At 41.8% G+C, this 20,117-nt stretch overlaps 1 protein-coding gene across 2 annotated transcripts in view; it reads right to left on the bottom strand.

The window, feature by feature from the left end:
* LOC122806395 (receptor-type tyrosine-protein phosphatase U-like) overlaps positions 1 to 20,117 on the bottom strand; it is a 1,549,454-nt gene that overhangs the window by 392,824 nt on the left and 1,136,513 nt on the right. For both annotated transcript variants that reach the window (XM_044076762.1, XM_044076771.1), the window contains one exon: positions 18,714 to 18,865. In XM_044076762.1, coding sequence (XP_043932697.1) covers positions 18,714 to 18,865 — 152 coding nt within the window. The remainder of the gene's footprint in view (positions 1 to 18,713; positions 18,866 to 20,117) is intronic.

Raw genomic sequence — 20,117 nt, 5'->3', positions numbered from 1 at the left:
GACTGTCCCTCGCAAAGTGGGACAGGTGGTAACCCTAAGTCCATGTATCTTGAGAGTTTGTTTAGAAGTGAGGGTAAAGAGCATCATGAGACTGACCCATGGATGGGTCTTTCAGCAGCAATATTGCACATACTATGCTAGACTTTGTTGGTGTAGGCTGACCTGAATTATATGACAAAATGGTGATATTACAAATCTGCAATATATAAAAATTGAGCCAAAACACCACAGATATATTATGTTTGCATAATACATCCTTAAGTTATCCTTTTATGCTTTTCATCATCAACTTTGATTACAACAGTTCTTCTTAGCAAATGTACCTATAGGTCCTCTCCTCAGATAGTACCCACTCTACTATCCCTGACCTCTCTTCCATAGATTCAGACAACCATGGATGGACAATTTCCTATGGTTTCTCCTGCACATCTGGTTGACTTGGGCATCCTGAGACAGTGTAGTAACTGCTTTATGTACATGGACATCCCTCTACTACTACCACCTAGGAACACAATATGTGAGATATGCAATTACATTAAGAACCTAGAATCCTTGCTGCCTCAGTCACAAGCCAGTATATCTGGCACTAAGAAAGTTGTCTGTACATACACTACAAACACCACACTTTTAACTCCACCCACACCTGTACAATGGACTCCCACATATGCGGAGGTTCACAACAAAAACATACCTAAACAAAACAGACCTCTGAGGCAAAAAAACACATGCATATCATAACCCACAACACCAAGCACCACACATAGTACACATGCCTGTGTCTCACAGCCTCTATGGCCCAGCCACAACCCCACCATAGTATTCATAGGAGACTCTTTCATGAGATACACAGATGTGTCCCTCAACAGACTAGGCAAGGAGAAAGTCAGGATAAGTTGCTAGACAGGTGCTAGAATCCATCATATCTCACACTCACTCAAGTCGGTTTAATTACTTTAAGGAAGTAATGACCTTTTACTGTTAAACTTGTTGCATTTTACTGTTAAACCTGCTGCATTTTACTGTTTACAGTTTTGAAATGCACTGTTTCAGATTGACTTAGTCTGATTTTGTTAAAACGCTTACTAGAATACATTGCTGTTACTGCTTTTAAATTGGTACTGAGTGCTCTCATCAGTATTCCGTTGCTGTGCTGTTTCAACCTGTGTTAGTTAGATTTTACTACTTAGATTTTACTACTTAGCTTACTTTGAGTGCCTATACTATTACCGTATCATATGGAAACTGAGTGATTTTACTGTAATTTTATGTCCTGCCACCGTTTTGCTAATTTCTGTTGGCATGCATTACTAAGTAGCAACAAATAGCTGGAAAAGTGTACTGGCAATGAATTACTCTGCATTCTGTGAAATTAAGGTGGCAATAGCCTGAATGTCATATTACTGAACAGGGTGACTTTCTTATTAATTATCATTGCTTGTTCCTTAACTAATGTATTTGATTAAGTACTGCTTAGCTGAACTACTTAAACTGTGGTATTTCCTTGCCTGTCTCTTATTTCCACTTATTTACTTCACCTCCCCCCTTTTCTGGCTTCATAGTAACATCTCTTTCTTTCTCCTTACAGTCCCTTAAACACATTCAAAGGTCCAAAAAAAAAACATGAAGCAACTGCCTGCATACAAGAACATGGAGAGCAGAACCCCTTACAAACCAGTAAAAGCCACAGCAAGTTCTACTTTTATCAACAGACTGTGAGCAGTGTCGGTTTATTATAATCTTCTCTCTGTGATACTCCTACTGATTCTTCTGCTGTGCGCCCTACTGGATCCCCCCCACTCTTTTTCCTCCCATTTACTGTAACAAAAAATATATATTTTTCCAAAGCTTTCCATTTATTATATATTCTTATATTTTATTTATCTTGTATACCATATTTCTTTTATATTCTTATATTTTATTCTCCCATTTATTGTAACAAATATATACAGTTTTCCAAAGCTTTACATTTATTTTATATTCTAATTCCCTGATGGTCTAGTAAATCTGCTTTTGAATTCACATGGGTAAACAGACAGCTTTAGGTACTGACCTGGGATAGTTGATTGTTTTTCTTTTCTAACTGCTTTCTCCAAGTCCTGGTCCATAGCCACCCCCCTTTTCTTGTTCTCCTAACATAATTCTAGTGTAAGTTTCCTAGTCCTGTCAAACCTGTTTTCTCACAGCTTTCTCCAAGCCCTGGCTCTTAGTCCCACGCCCTTCTTTTGGTCTGCTAACATAATCTTATTGTAAGCTTCCCAGCTCTGTCACTCCTGTCTATTCCCTCTTTCTTCCTCTTGAAAGTTTACTTATTCCTCCTCTGAGCTGTGGCACCATCTTTAAATACCAAAAACCTCTGTCTGACTACACTCTGGGCTGTCCCAGGGGCATACCTCAGTAGTGTGCACTTACTGCATGTCCCTTACTAAAACCCCTGGCATAACTACACTATTTTCCTACTTCTCAGTGAACTGCAGCTCCCCATTGGTGCATAAATAATAAAAACAAACAGAAAGGTAACATTCAAACCCAAACAATAGGCTTCCCTATTTCTGCAGTAGCTAACCTTCTCACTAATTGTTTTCTATTTGGTGACTACTGCTCCTCCCAGAAGGTGTAACCCGATCTGTTCGCCCTTTGGGCTCACTCCGCTCCCCTAACCTGGCCCCAAATACCACCCGTCCCCACTATCTGTACTTTTATACATCCTCTGACTCCTCCCCACCAAACACATCTCCAATCACAACACGCCTAAGCCAAACCCCACCCACCTGTAGATCTTCACCACCCCAAACATCCACCCCTCCTACAATGCTCTATATGACATCTCTCCCTATAACCCCATTTGCCCTACTAATCTCTCTCTCTCTTATCTGTTTCACATTTTTCCCAACCCTTGTCATAACTCTTACGCACACTCCACTACATCTTACCATTAACCTCACTTCCCATCCTACTCATCCATCTCACATGAACTCTTTATCTCTAACCCAATCTATTTTTTCAAACCAAAACTGCTTCTCAACCTAACCCCCCCCTGCACTCCCCTCTTAAATGTGATACCAGAAAATCACTGCACTCACACAACCCAAGCTACCCTTGCCCAACACACTGCCTCACTCTTCTACTCCACCACATCTCTTTCTCTCACTAGCAGGCGACATCCACCCCAACCCCAGGCCAATCTCTAACATCAATCTCACCAAACCCTCCACTCAACCCACAAACTCAAAGTCCATTCACCTTGCAACACAATGTACAAAGCCTAAAAAACAAAATCTCTAACCTCCATGCCTGGCTCTCCCATAACCACCCTGACATTACTGTTGTTTCTGAAACCTGGCTGAAAACCTATATAAAAGATAGCAAAATCCTACCACCAGGTTTCCAAATCATTCACAATGACAGAGCCCAAAAAAGGAGGTGAAGTAGCAATAATCTACCCCACCTCCAGTACCATAACTCCCTACTCCAATAAAATACCAGCCTTTGCCAACACTGAAATTATAATAGGTTTACTAAACATAAACAACCACAAGTCCATATGTATCATGGCCCTCTATATTCCCACTGGTGATAATATCAACACTCTTGAAAACATCCTGTCCTGGTTCTTCTTCAATATAAAAAATGAAACCTATATACTTGGTGATACCAACATCAACTGGAATACTATTAACTCTGAAGCCCCATCCCACACAATTAACCTGTACAACTTCTCCCAACTAATACAATCTCCAACCAGACCAAATAAAGATGGTAACTCTGGTACCTCTGATCCTAACAACTCACCCAAACCTTATCACCAAAGCCGGAACATTACCTGATCCTCTCAGTGATCACCTACCAGCCTTCACCGATTGTCTCCCATCTCCACTGCATAAACAACCCCACTACATCCAAACCTGCAACCTCTCCTCTTTCAACCCTCTAACTTTCTCTGAATGCTTAAAGCATACTGACTGGTCCCCTCTAACAACCCTTCCTCTAGATGATGCTGTTTCCTACTTTAACCACTCATTTCTAACCCTTCTCAATCAGCAAGCCCCCCCCCCACACTTGAACCAAACACATCAAAACCAATCCCTGCTCATGGTTATCAAAAGATACTAAACTAGCCTTGCACCAAAGGGACATAAAATGGAAACAATATCAAAAACATAAAAACTCTAGCACCCTCCTAGAGTATAAGCAACTACAAAACTCTGCAAAAAACCTAATAATTAAAGACTGCAAAGCCCACTACTCCAAACTCCAGTCCTCACACTCAACAAATCCCCAAAAATTCTGGGACTCCATCTCATCCATGCTGCAGCCTGAAAACCTCTGCCCAGACCCCAACCTCTCCAACCTTGAAACAGCCAGCCAATTCAACTCATTATTCATAGACTGCAGAGCTAAACTATCAGCTTCCTTCCCATCCCCCTCCTCCACCAGCACCCCCTCCTGCCCCAACTACCACCTCAATCATCAACCTTCCTCCACATCCTTCTGCCTCAGACCCATCCCCACAAGCACTATAAAAAGACTTCTCCTCAAACTCAAACCTTGTCGCACTCCACCCAACAACCTTTCACCCACCTTCCTCAAACAATCTCCAGACAGCATTGTCTGTCCCATCTTTATTCTTATAAACAGATCCATACAAGAATCATATGTCCCTTCTATCTGGTGCCATGCTTACATCATCAGCCTCCACAAAGGTGGCAGAAATACTGACACCACCAACTTCAGGCCTACTGCCAACCTTTCCCCTCTTTCTACTATACTAGACAAAACAATACAAGCACAACTTATGGCACACCTAACACTAAACAATCTCCTCTCCCCTACCCAACATGGCTTTCACCCTGGCCACAGCACCATGACTGCCCTTCTTTCCTTTCTTGAAACAATAAACCTCGAAAGCGATTCAGGCAAGTTTGTATCCACACTATTCCTAGATCTGTCAAAGGCCTTTGATACCATCTCACACACCCTACTCATATCCCCACTCTCCACCCTACACCTCTCTCCCACCACTATTGCCTGGTTTTCCAGCTACTTATCCAACCACCAACAAGATGATCAATGGAAAACTTCAACCTCCCCCTTCCTTCCCACACCCACAGGTGTCCCACAAGGTTCTGTTCTTGACCCTCTTCTCTTCAACCTATTCATTAACAGCTTTCACCAATCCATCCTGGACTCATCTATCATCCAATATACAGATGACTCAACAATCATCTGCTCAGCCTTCTCCCCTCCTAGCAAAAACCCAACTAGCCTTGTCCAAAACAGAAACCTGGATGCAGTCTAACCATCTGACACTAAATGCAAATAAAACCAAACTAATGTTTTTTCCCCTCCCAAAAACACCATTGGCAACTCCACATTCACCATACAGATCCAAAACACCACCCTCCTGGAAGTTGCTCCCAACACCAAGCTTCTTGGCATCATTATTGATGAAGAGCTAAAATATGACACCCACATCCACTCCACAATCAAGAAAATCCACCAAAAGTTAGGTCTCCTCTACAAGCACAACCACTTCCTAAGTCCCTCTACCCATCAAACTCTTGCATCCACCTTCCTAGTCCCCTCCCTTATGTATGGTGCCCCTCTTTTCACCAATCTCCTTCTTGGCCTTCAGTCCAAACTTAAATCCTGCTACCACAAGATCTCCAAATTAGCAACCAATTCAAAAAACTCACCCCACCACTGCCACTCCCTCCTCCCCCTAAACTGGCTTGAACTACCCAACTACCTCAGTTACCTACAACTCACCACTGCCCACAAGCTCATCTTCAAACCTGCCAACTGCCCAGCTGTCGCTACTTCCTTAAAACCTTACATTCCCAACCGCTCACTCAGATCCTAAAACCAAAATCTCCTTCAGGTCTACAAACCTGCACGACCTCCTGGCCATCTACTGCTGTCTCACTCCTTAGCTAAACAGTGGAATTCTCTCCCCACACACCTGCACAACTTACCTAACCATACAAATTTCAAATCTCAGCTACTCCCTCATCTTTCTTCTAAATGTGAATGCCCTTGCCATGCTCCAACTTAACCCCCCCATTCCACCTTGCACTGACTCATCCAACTAGCTCTACTATTACTTCATCCCACTCAAAACAATCCCTCCCCTACTAAAAACTAATTTTCTCACTAATATCTATTGTACTATACTCTCCAGTCTCAAATATACTATTACCCTCTCCATGCATAATATTTTCCTAACCTTCTAATGGCTAGTAGCTATATATTTTGAAATGTTAAACCTACAATTGAGTTTATAACAAAAATATTCACTTTATGTAAATGTTGAAATTTCTGTATTGAATTATGTCTTTTCATTTTTGTAACAATAACAAATAACATGTGAAATGTAACTTGCAATTATTGTGGAGCTTTTCTTCCCGGGCCTCCACTGAAAACAGGCTCTTCTTGGCCCAGTAGTCTTCCCTGGTCATCAAACTTAAATAAACAATGTCTCTCAATAACACCACAAAACAACACAATTCACACCAATCCATGTTGGTGTGAATGACTTGAGACATACCTCTGTGGACTATATGAAGGGAGACATAATTGAGCTCACTGAATATGTGTTCCAGGCAGGTATGTCCCTAGCCTGAAACAGCACCCTACTGTCACCCAGAATGATGCCTCAGTACAAACAGAAAAGGCTTGACTTTAACAATTGGCTTAGTTTCTGGTGTCATTGCAAGGGGATCCAGTACCTGACCGTGGGAGGACATGACTGATAGGCCAAAATGCTTTGCCAGAGATGGCCTTCATCTGTCTCCTCTGGGCTTCAGGCTTCTGGCAAAGGCTCTTCCCCATAGTGCCTTTTTTAGGCAAACTCGTGAAGACAAAATTACCAATGTGAAAAATTCTTCTAAATGAAATTTAAATGTCATACTGTTAAACTCTAGAAGTCTTAACATGAAACTGCACTCATTGCAAGCATTCCTCACCCTGGAAGATGCTGACATTTGTGCAGTTTCTAAAACCTGGTTTATAGATGCAGAGAGCACCCCAGCCTTACCAGGTTACTCATCCTAGTATACTTTCAGACCCCAAACAGAGGGGTACAAAGCCAAAGGAGGTGGAGTTTCAATATTTATCAAAAACATACACAACTCCAGGCTGGTCAAACAGTATGACACACAGGAGACACTCCAGGTACAGTTAACTGTTGACAAAAGACCTATTCAAATCATAGCTAGCTACAGACCCCCAACCATGACTCAGGACGCCCACTCCACCTATCTAGACTTACTTGAATCCATCAAGATTTCAACCCTCTACCTTGATCCTGTGTAACTTTAACTACCCAGTCATAGAGTTGAAGCCTTCTTCTAGCCCAAACATGAATGCCCAGAGATTCCTCAACTTTTTCAGTGCCAATGCATTGGAACAACGGGTTGACACCCCAATGAGAGATGAAAATATCCTAGACCTTGTACTAACCAACATGAGTAGCTACTGTAGTACCCCTACAGTGTGATCCCCCTTGGTAAGATCCAACCATAAAAACATAGGCACCAGAACCATAGGATGAGGGGGAGGGAGAGCCACCCCACTTTTACAGCTACAAGACCATGGAGTTTTCCTTTAAGCAGGACCCATGCGTGCGTCGCAAGCTAACGTAAATTCAAACAACAGTGCACGGAAAATGTTCACATCATTGCTGCCAGAGTCATCCATGGTAAGAAGTGCTTTGCAACCTGTTACTTCAACAATTACAGTTGGTGATGAATCTAAGAATAAACAGGGGAGAATGGTTGTAGGGTAAGAACAGTAATACTGGAGCCCTTCATGGTGTAATACTAGGATATCTTTTAATGTTTTTTTCTAACCAAGCCAAAAGCCTCTTAACTGTAGGGCTTTGATATATTTGCTTAGTGATATTAGTTTTATTTTATCATAAACATAGAAATGGAGGAGGAAGCAAAACAATGACCAAATAGTGGGCATTGTATGTAGTGATGTAGACTAAATATAGCACCCCCCCCCCCGTGCAGATTGTGTGTGATTACTCCTTTCCTCTGCACCTATTGATAAATTAAATTTATTGTAGCTGTATTTTTCACCATTAAATTAGTGAGTCAGGTCAGCTAAGTATTCTCTAGGTTATATGGAAAAGAGTAAAGAATGTTCTGCACTGAATCAGATTCTTCCCATATTATGGATTTTTATGGCAAAGTGATACTTGTTCATGTCCCATCTGGTGGTATTTTTTTAAAAACAAGGATTATTAGAAAATAACATTAGAAACAGTGATATGTTAAAGAAGAGTTTATTGTGCAGAACTGTTCAAAGACTGCATTGAAATGTGTATAAAAAAGAAACTTTGTATGCTCTGTGTTGAATGGTGTAGTAAAAAAAGAAACGTTGATGGATGCTTTGTATTGAACCGTGTATAAAAATATAAAAAAAGAAACTTTGATGTATGTTTAGGGTCAACACGTTTCCAGGCTAGAGTTTACACTAGGACTGCAGTTCATTTCAGAGAACACTGCACAGTTATGAAGTGAAGTTATTTTGTTGTCTTTATGTGATATGCTGTTATGGTAACTTAGTTTAGCAGTGCATTTTTGGGAAATGCACCTCACATGGCAGCAGATGGATTTTGTATGCAAGCTACCAAGGTGAGCTTTTCACTTCATCTCCTGTAATGATTTCTAGCATCAAGAAATGTTTGGTTTGCAGAGCAGAAGGTAGTGTTTATTTTTTGTCTGTGCATGGGAGGGCGCATTGTCATGTATCAGACAAGCTGGTTGTAACAGAATTTGCATCTTCATAGGTTCATAGGTTCATAGGTAGGTACTAGACTATCGGCCCAAGGGCCTACGTAAGCTTAGCCAACAAGGTTCCCTGGCTTACACCACCCAAGAAAGTTATTTTCCTGTGCCACTGTCGAGCAGAGACACAGAAGTGATCCCCGGGGTGTATCTCCTATTTCGCATCCACTCATCAAGATTTTTTTTGAAGAGTGCTAATGAAGAACTTTGCTTGACATAGATGGGTAGCCTGTTCCAGAGTATGGGAAGTCTCTGGGACAGGAATCTATCCCTCCAGCATGTCCTGTTTATTGTGGTGACAAGGTTTAAGTCCCTAGAATGTGTAGCTCAGCGGGATTGGGATTTTTTTAGGTGTAGCATGTCCAACAGCTCTGGGTTTGACATAGCTTTATGTTAGGCAGAGATCACCTCAGAGTAGGCGACATGCTATGGAGTAAAGCTGGAGTTTTTTGAGGCAGTCAGTGCAAGGCATTTGTTTGAGGCCAGTAATCCTCTTTGTGAGGTACTTCTGTGGCCTTTCCAGCTGCTGCAGATGTCTTGTGAGGTACATTCCAAAACAGGCATTCTACTCTATAATAGGTCTAATCAGTGTCGAGTAGAGGGGAACAATTACCTATTTTTTCCTGGATGAGAACCCTTTTATGATGAGGTGTGCCATGTAGAAGGACTTCCTGACTACTGTGGCAATGTGACTATCAAAGGAGAGACTACTGTCCACCTGGGTCCCAAGGTCTCTTATCATACATTCGGTGTTAAGTAGATTGCTGCCTATGTGGTAGTTCATGGGTACAGAGTTTTTACCAAAGGGAATGACACTGCACTTTTTGGCATTGAGCTTGAGGCCATGGTTCTGACACCAGGCATCTGTCTCAGCAAGGCCCTTCTGTAGGATGCCCACATCATTTGGGGACTTGACTACAGCTCCTAGTTTGCAGTCATCTGTGAACTTTGTTAGCCAGAGGTCTTCTGTGTTAGCCTGTACTTCAGAGAAGTAGATACCAAACAGGAGAGGTCCCAGGACGGAACCCTGTGGTACTCCACGTCTCACTGCTTTGAGGTCAGATTTGGAGTCTGCAACTTTTGCAGTGTGGGTTCTGTTAATGAGCCATTTGGCAACCCATCTTGTGACATAGGGATTTATACCTAGTTTAGTGAGTTTAGCTATAATTCCAGAATGGGGGATGGTGTCAAAAGCCTTGGGGAGGTCAAGATAGGCTGTGTGAACCATCTTACCCTCATCTGCGGCTTTGTTGACTGCCTCAAAGAAGTCGATCAGGTTCAGGAGGCATGATCTGCCTTTCACAAACCCGAACTGGGTGGGATCCAGAGTTTGGAGGTTACCAATGTCTTTGTTTATGAGCTCCATGATGATAGATTCCATGGCCTTGCAGACCAGGCTCATCAGGCTAATAGGTCGATAGTTCTCAGGAACAGTGGTGGCTCCCCCTTTGTGGAGTGGGATAACTGTTGCTGTGTGCCATTCAGTGGGCACAAAGCCTGATGCAAGGCTATTACTGAACATGGTGCGTAAGTGTGGAGCCAGTTAATTCTGAAGTTCATGTAAAACGCAGCCTGGGATGTTGTCCGGTCCTATGGATGCTGTGTTTTTGGCTTTAGAGAATGCAGCTTTTACCTACGTAGCTGTGATTACAGGGACTCTGCATTCTTCCTGTATAGATATGGCCCCTTTGGGGGGTGAGGGGGGGTAAAGTTAGCACTGAACCTATCTGCCAGGATGTTGGAAATATCATTTGGTTCTGTAATTGTCGTGCCATTGTGCTGTAACTCAGAGCAGATCTGGGTGTTTCCATCAAGATTCTTGATATAGCTATAGAATGCTTTGTGGTTGTCCTTAGAATTAGTGGCAATTTTGTTTTCATAGCTACCTTTGGAGGATCTTATAAGGGATCTCAGCTTCTTACTGAGGCTGACCAGGGAGCTCCTGCACTCATGGGATTTTACTCTCTTTTGCAACAGTTTCTTCCTTCTGTTGTACAGTTTGTTTATGGCAGGGGACCCACCAGATTGGCTTCCTTTTTTTGGAGGATAGTGTCTTGGTTCTGTTTGGGATAGCACGATCCATGCACTCGTGTAAGTGTTTATAGAGTGCATTTGTGTAGGATTCAGCAGTTGTAACTGTATTGTCCATCTGCATGGGTGTCGTGAAGTTCACCATTTCTGTCTTAAGAAGCATGAAGTTGGCTTTGGAGAAATTTTTTACTGTGGTTTCCTTAATGGTGGGTGGGGGCGGGATGTGGATATCAAGGGTGATTAGCTTATGGTCAGATCGGACCAACGAGGAGTTAACTTCAGGTGTGGAACACCGGTCACTCATGTTGGTAACGACTAGATCTATGATATTGTTGCCCGTGGTGGGGGTCTAGATAGGTTGATGCAGGGCACTGGAGTTTATGAATTTCATAAAGCGTTGAGCTAAGGATTTGGTACATGAGTAGTTTTCCCAGTTAATGGTGGGGTAGTTGAAGTCGCCCATTATTAGGGTGTTTGGTTGAACCCTAATATTTTCCAGTACATGAAGAAAAGAGAAGTGGAAATCCTGGGGCATGGTGGGGGACCTATAGTAAGCTACAATTTGGATTGCAGTTTTGCCCAGAGTTAGTTGCACTTGGATAACCTCGGATGCATTATGCTGAGCAACTAGCCTGGAGGTGTGGATATCCTTAATGAATATGGACACACCCCCGTCTTTGGTGTTTCGGTCCAGGTTACATAGCCGAAAAGTGTGGTATGAGTTATAGCCTGGTAGTGCAGGGTTGCTCTCTGGAGCCTTGAACCAGGTTTCAGTCACTGCACAGATATTGATGTTCTCCATTTTAAGGAGTGCCTCAAGTGAGTGCATTTTGAGATTTAGACTTCTAGCATTGAGTAACATTACCTCCAGTTTTTGCTTGCCTGTTCCTGTTACGGCGGTGAATTTGTAATTTGAACCTTGCTTAAAAAAAGTACTATAGGGGCAGCAGGAGCCTTAGCCACTATCCAGAATCCCAGGGGCAACAGGTGCAGGCCATCTGTGGCAAAGCATCGTGGTCTGTCGACCATGACATCCCAAGCAGACAGATACTGGATCCCCTTAGAATGACACCAGAAGCTTAGCCAATTGTCGAAGCCAATCATTTTGTCCTTGTACTGCGGTATCATTCCGGGTGATGGCAGAATGCTACTCAGGGCTAGGGTCATACCTGCCTGGGCTACAGGATTGGAGAGCTCTTCTATGTCTCTTTTCATGTAGTCCAGGGAGGTACGTCTCGGGTCATTCACACCAACATGGACAATGACAGAGACATATTTCTACTTGTTGTAGAGTGACCTGAGTGCATGGGTTATGTGGCGGATCCTGGCACCCGACAGGCAGCTGACAGTAACCTTCTTCTTGTTTAGCCTGGTGAGTGGGACATCAGTGTACCTGACTATAGAGTCTCCTATGACTAGTGTGTTGGGTACGTTGTTTTGCCTTATTGGCTGTGGTTGAGTGGCACACTGAGTCTTTGGGCTAGGTGTCATTTGGGTTGTGTTGGGGGATGGAGGTTGCTTGCGTTTCTGCTTTGGAGGTCTCTGTTGCTTAGACAGATTATTATTGAGGGCCTCCGCAAATGTTTTTGTGTTACTATGTGTGGATTTTGGTGGTGTAGATTTAGTGAGACTATGTGATGAGTATGGTGTGGTGCAAATGTTTACCTTTAACTCATGACTGTCAAGTTCAGTCTTGGTTGGAGAGAGATTTACTTCCAGTTTGGCTAGATAAGTGAATCTCTCACAAGTTGTAGTGTTGGGTGGTAGAAGGAGAGGGTTGTCTGTGTGCATGAGGCAATTTCTACATTGCCTCAAGATCCCCAGATTCATCAGATAGACAGGAGAGAACACTGGGAGCTGACCCTTGGACATGCCTGAATAAAAAATATTTTCTTCTAGATAAGTGAGGAAAGTGAGTACAAGAGCTGTTTTTCTCTAAGCAAGTGAGAAAAGTAAGTACAAAAACTGTTTTCCTCTAGGTAATGAGGAAGGTTGAGTGCTATAGTAATTAGTAGCTTATTTAGTGCTTACAAGTTCTGAACAAGTGCTGAGCACGAATAAGCAAATTTAAGGGCTAAAACTAAGAATCTGTATCTGCACTAGACGAGTTGCAGGACAGAAACAAGTGCAAATGCAGGCTTTCAAATCAGAAAGTTGAGAGAGATGGAAGAGATTGCCCAAACGGCCAGTAACTATAATTTCTGGGCCAGAACCATTCCTTATGTGGTAGACAGGTTACCTAGTGCTTACCACTCCCACTGATAAGCTAGAAGGCTTTCCTCCAACACAGAAAGGCTTGGGAGGGCTCAGAACTTACATACAGTCCTGGATACAGCAAATCTGTATCTGGAACACTAGTTACAGGAAAGGTAGGAAACAGGCTTACAGTTGTAGCAGAATGGCAGGTAGTAGTTTAAAGATATATTACATGATGACATTCTGATAAAACCAGGAATGTGTATGCATTTCTTCTGCTTTTAAACACTTGCAAGTCATCTGTAGTTCATATGATGCACTATATTTTCAGTAGAGATGTATACACATTAGTAATATTTTCAAATTGTAAGCCTCATTGGCAGAAGTAAACAAAAATCTCTAGTTTTCATAAATAGTAGCAGTTGCCACTAGTGGTCATCTAATACTGTATTTAGTTTGTGGTGTTTGGAATTCTCTCAACTTGATTGCTGTAAAATCACGTTTTTTGCAAACGCCTTGAAGTTTTTAAAACTAGAACTTGGATGTTAGCATTTCACTGTTCTGATAATCCTATATCTTGAGTAAATATTTACAATAAATCATACTGCCACCGGCTTCTACAGCAATAAAAACTGAAATGTTGTGAAGGATATGTAGGTAGGGTTGCCACCTTTTCAAATGGCCAAAGTGGGATATTTTCGGGACACACATCAGATTTTACAGGCCAACACATACCCACGGTCAGTACAAAAGATAGAACTTAACTTTTTAGCCTAAATAAAAGCTTATTCCTGTAGCATTTTAGTTGCTTATTCTGTTTTAGATACAGAATAACTGTTTTATGCAACTATTACATAAAATATGGGACATAATTATGTCCTACAATTTCAGGACATTTGCCATTTTTAATATTTTTTGTCAGGACACAACTGCCCAAAGAGTGACTGTCCCTCGCAAAGTGGGACACATGGTAACCCTATATGTAGGTAAAGAACATGGGCAGAACAGCAATATAGTGATTGTTAGAGGTATGCATACATATAAAACACTTAATTTATAACTTATTACTTTGTATGTTATTCTTGGGAATCTTCATACTGTTTTGTAGTGTCTTTTTTACAGGTTCATAGTTTTATACTAGGCTAATGACCACCAGGTTGTCTATAAGCTTAACCGTGCAACCTAACCCATTTTTGTCCCAGAGTGCCCTGGTCACCTATATGGTGGGGGATGTTAAGAGGTAGGTAAGGATTATGTTGAAAGTATATTAGTTTGGAGATCATTTTACATGCTGTTGACCACTGTCCATCATAGACATGGGGGGGAGGGGGACCAGGGTTGAAAAGCAATTTCCTTGTCCAATGATCAAGGTTGCATTTGAATAAAATCAAGGATGAACTTTGTTTTAAGTGAATGGGGGAGCTTATTCTATAGCACCGGGGACCCTTTGAGATGCACACCAATCTCTCCAGCTTGTTCTGTTTCTGTCACAGGCAAAGTTCAGGTTCTTAGAGCTAGTGTTTCTGATGCTATTAATTTTGTGGATGTACAACAGTTCCATCAGAGCTGAACCTGTGGATGCCCTGTATGCCATGCATATATCATCTCTTAGTAACCTGCAGGAGACTACAGAGAGAGGGCCTTAAGGTGATCTGTGTATGACAGGGTATTCATGCCCTGGATTCTCTAGTGAGAAACGTTTGAGAACATTATGGAAGTAGCTGTTTATGTATGTGACAAAAGGGGCATTGTATTTCGATGATGGGTCTGATAAGGGCTGACTAGAGTGGTGTTACAACTTCTTTTGACCTGGGTGCCCTACTCTTGTGTATAAGTTGGGTGACATAGTATGTTTTTCTTCTTGTCTTGCTGGGTCAGTTTGTAAGGGTGTTTTATTGATGGAGTAGTTAGCTTGGGTGGACAGTTTCCAAAAAGTCACTATAATGCCTTTCTTTGCATTGAGCTTTAAACTGTGGCTTTTGCACCACTCATTTTTATTTATGTTAAACCATTCTGTAGGATGCCGATGTCACTGGGAAAATCTGATAGCTCCCAATTTGCAGTCATCTGCAAACCTGGAAAGTCAGAGGTCCTTGACATTAGCCATGACTTCCAAGAACTAGATGCCAAAGAGGAGTGAGCCCACCACAGAGCCATGGAGTACTCTTCTGGTGACTGGCATCCTGATGGAGGTGGTCTCACTGGTTCTGACTTCTTGGGTCTTGTCTGTGAGCCAGCTAGCAGTCCAGTGAGTTATGTTGCGATAGTTCAGAGAGTTTGTCAGTACTACCATAGTGGCGTATTGTATCAAATGCCTTGGTCAGGTCCAGGTAGGCAGTATGGACTGTTTCCCCTTCATCTATAGCCTTGGTGACCTCCTGAATGAAGTCTACCAGGTTGAGTAGGCAAGACCTTTCCTTGTCAAAGCCAAAATGGGATGGGTTTAGTATCTGTAGGTTATCAGTTTCCTTAGTGTTGATTTCCATGATAATTTGTTCCATGGTTTTGTATACTAGACTTGTCAAACTGGTGGGTCTGTAGTTTCCTGGGTCAGTTGTTGGTCCACCCTTAAAAAAGGGATGACTCTTGCTACTCTCCGTTCACCTGGCACATAACCAGTTTTGAGGCTGTAATTAGTGTCTTAAGTGATCCCTACTAGGCCATGTTTTGAGCTATTTAGGAGGCAACAGAGATATTGTGGGTGGCCCAGTGAGGCAGTGCTTATGGCCTTCATGAATGTGGCCAGTGGTTAGTAATACTTCTGTGGTGAGAGTTGCAGCTAGGAATGTAACTACTTATAGAGAAGTAGTGTTGTTAGAAGGGATATGGTAACAGAGTTAGTACGTACAGCCAAATTGTATAAGTAATTCTAAGTTAATAATTAGCCTGGAGTGTTACATGTGCAAAGCCAGGATTCAAATAAGTGTCTTTTGAGAGAGATTTTGAAATGATTAAGACTGCTTATGGATCTAATAGTATGTGGAAGGGTATTCCAATTTTTAGCAACAAAGTTAGAGTAAAGAGAGTTGCCTGCTGTAATGGATACTTTGGTTACTTGGAGTAAGTCTTTGTTAGATGATCAAAGAGTATGAATGTTAGAGTAGGGCTGTAGAAGATTTTTTAGGGAAGGTACGTTGTCAGGATTGTGCATTATTTTGTGAGCCATTAATAATTAACTTGTTATAGTTCATAATATGAGGTAGTTCCACCAAGAAAGATATTTTAACCGTTGACAGTGATGGGGTGAATGTGTGGAATCGGTTGCAAATTTGGGAATCTTATTATAATATGATTATATAAAAAATTGCCCTCTTTAGATCACTAAGTGCCCCTCTCACCCTCCACCCCAGTCTTTGACAGCTTCCGGCGCCTATGCATAAAAACGATCACTTTCAAAGTCACCATATCCCCACCCCTCTTGCCAGGGACAAACAAAAAACTTTTCCAAAGCTGACTACCACCTCCTGAGAGCAGGTATAAGTAGCTTCACGGCCACCATCCCTTCAGTTGGAACTAGCATTAATGTCCAAGACTACACCAAAAAACTATATGAGCACCTACATAGTTGCATGGACTCAGCAATAGTTGACAGGACCAAATCATCTTCCTCAAGGAAGAGTAAACCTGTGGTGTACAGCAACAATAAACAAACTCTATAATAAAAGGAGAAGAAAATGCTGTCCAGGATCAAGAAGGAGCAGGTGCCAAGCTGAAAGCAATCTTGCTTTTGTCTGAACAAGCAAATAAGGTCACTGGTACAATCATCTAAGGCTAATTTTGAGTCCAAATTGGCCACATCTACTAAGAACAATCACAAGACCTTCTTCACATATGCATACAATCTCAAAGGTAACACCCAAATCTCCTCTGATCTAGTGATCAAAAACACTACATAAACAAATGCCATAGATATAGCCAACCTGCTGGCAGACAGGTTCAGTGAAAATGTAATCAGTAAACCAGGACATCTCCAGCATTTGCACCCCTCCCCTCATCACCAGGGAGCAGGTCTTTAATGCCCTCTCAAAGGCAAAAAATACAGCCTCCATGGGACCCAACAACATCCCTGGCTGAGTCCGACATGAGCTCAAGCATGAGCTCTCAGCACCATTAGGCATCATATTCAACCAAAACCTGAGCACCGGCTCCATCACAGCCAAATATAGGATAGCCACTGTCATTCCTCTACACAAAGGTGGAGCGTCCACCAACCCAGGCAATTATAGGCCCATCAGCCTAACTAGCCTGATCTGCAAGGCCATGAAATGCATTATCATTAACCTTATAAACAAGGACATTGGTATCCTCTAAACACTTGACCCCACATAGTTTGGTTTTGTCAAAGGGAGATCATGCCTGTTAAACTTGGTTGACTTCTTTGAAACAGTCACTAAAGACATGGATGAGGGGAAGATGGTGCACATTACCTACCTTGACCTAGCCAATGTCTTTGACACTATTCCCCACTCTGGCATAATAGATACACTCTCCCTCTTAGGCATCAACCTATATGTTACCAGATGGGTAGCTAACTGTCTCACTGATAGAACCCACTCAGTCAAAAGAGGGGAAGCCACCTGTAGTAGTAGACCATAATGAGCAGCATACCCCAAGGATTGGTCTTGGGACCTCTAATGTTTGGTATATACATTTCTGAGGTGCAAACGAAAACCAGTGGTCTGTGGCTGGCCAGGTTTGCAAAAGACTGCAAGCTGGGTGCTGTCTTAAATTCTCCTACTGATGTGAACATTCTCCAAGAGGGCCATACATAAACTAATGACTGGTGCCAGAAGCATGGCCTCAAATCAAATGCCAAGAAATGCATCATTATCCCCTTTGGGAAAAATGGCATCCCCATTAATTATCATATTAATAACAGTGTACTAAGCATGCAATCAGTCATTAGGGACATGTGCTTCCAGGTTGATAGCAACATGACTTTTTAGCACCACTTTGTGTCCACGGTACAGCAGACTTTCTACATGGCCCACTTCATAAGTAATGGTATTTCTTCCAGGAACAAGGAGGTCATAACATCCCTATACTCCTCTGTTATATGACCCATTATCAAGTACAATGCCACCTTTGGTATATACCTTGCCAAGCACATGCAGCAGCTGGAGAGACCACAGAGATTCCTGACCAGGAAAATCCAGGGTCTCAAACACCTATTCTATACAGATAGGCTAAAAACCATGTCCCTCTACCCAGTCTCATACAGACTGCACAGAGGTGACCTGAGTCTGGCACACAAGGCCATCTCAGACCTAGTTTTGATGGAGTTGCTGCATATCTGTAAGTCAAACTTCACTCGCTCAACCTGCACACAAGCTTCAACCTGGTCTGTGACATTAATAAAACTTGCTGGCAGAATAGATTTGTGTCCCAAAGACTGCCCCATCTGTGGAATAGACTATTTCTCCATATCAAGCAGAGTACCTCACTAGCCCTCTTTAAGAGGAGCCTAGAAAACTGAATGGGAAACAGAAATACACCCCTGGGATCCCACCTGTGTCTCTGCTAGAAAGAGGAAACAGGTGCTGACTTTGTGGAAAGATGGGCAAAATTCTTTACTAGGCTTATAAGGGCATCCAGGCCAATAGCCTAGTATCATCCTATGAACATATGAACCTACCACAGCTTAATTACTTATTACAAATGGAACAATTTATTCTCCCCATGTTACTTTCTTACCTGCAGTGGACAATGATGGGTCCAGACTCAGAACATCTGTTTTTATGGACTGCTTTAAGGAGACGACAGAGCCCAGTGGAATGTTTGGGCACACCATGATCAGGCCATGTTAGAAAATGAAAATGCTTCACCAGCTTTTTTTGTGAATCATTCTTTGCAAATGAAACAAAAAACACTATTAGCAAAATGTCACATTACATTTCAAAGTAATTTATAAAGCAAAATAATGCTGAAAACATGTTTCAAATCCTCTTAAAAATATCATTAATGCTGCAAATTAAAAATCATAGATTCTAATATTTTGGTCAGATTCTTTCATTGCATTAATAAATGTGTCCTCAAGTGTAGAAAATATAACATCTAGATACATTTTACCTTCTACAGCATCATACAACAATATTCATCAACAGTTTGTGATCAATGGTGAAACACTGGCACTTGATATAAGTTACAACAAAAAGTATGTTTTAGTGTCCACACAACATTGCGTCCGTGCTCACAAATTAAGTTATCCCCATTCTGTTGTACAGGTTCGACTCACAGGGGTATTCTGACAGTTTTGTGCCACAAATTACATTATAATTTTACATGCTACAATCTGCAGTCCATTGCTTATCTTGCTTTTATATGAGGCACAGAAGTGTTGTATAGTCATTTTTTTCTTTTGTAAACATAATGTAGCAAACTTCAATGGGTCATCTACTTAATAATTAACTAGCAAATTCAAAAAAAAAAAAACTAAGAATGAATTAATTTAGTACAGCATACATTCTACCTGTGATCGTATAAATTCTGGTTTACTGTTTCACATTCAGTAGCACTTAGCACACATGCAGTTAAATGTATCTCTAAATTATGTTACTAGTTTTCAAATTACAGAGGTGTTTTTTTGTAGTTCTGTGCCAGTGTCAGTTTTGTATGTGAAAGTAAAACTTGAGTGGACACAATCTGAGTGTCTCCATGCTGACTTCAGGAAATCACACATGTAAACCATGTGAAAATGAGTCAATCATTTGAATAGACCAGAGTTCCTTGATCATCTCTAAAGTATTTTCTCCTTTATACAGTGATGTGTTCTTTTAACAAAATGACAGGTAACTCATCATCATCATCATCATCATCTTTTGGCTTTTCCCATTAGGGGTCGCCACAGCGGATCATCTCTTTCCATTTCTTCCTATCCTCTTCATCTTGCTCTGTCACACCAACCGCCTGCATGTCCTCTCTCACCATGTCCATAAACCTTATCTTAGGTCTTCCTCTTTTCCTCTTACCTGGCAGCTCCATCCTTAGGATCTTTTTCTTAATATACCCATCATCCCTCCTCAGCACATGTCCAAACCAATGCAATCTCGCCTCTCTTGCTTTGTCTCCAAACTGTCCAACATGAGCTGACCCTCTAAT

This window comes from Protopterus annectens, chromosome 1.part1 (assembly GCF_019279795.1).
Source record: "Protopterus annectens isolate FY-2018-M chromosome 1.part1, PAN1.0, whole genome shotgun sequence".
NCBI classification, from domain to species: Eukaryota; Metazoa; Chordata; order Ceratodontiformes; family Protopteridae; genus Protopterus; species Protopterus annectens.
This window is presented reverse-complemented; position numbering and strand designations above follow the sequence as displayed.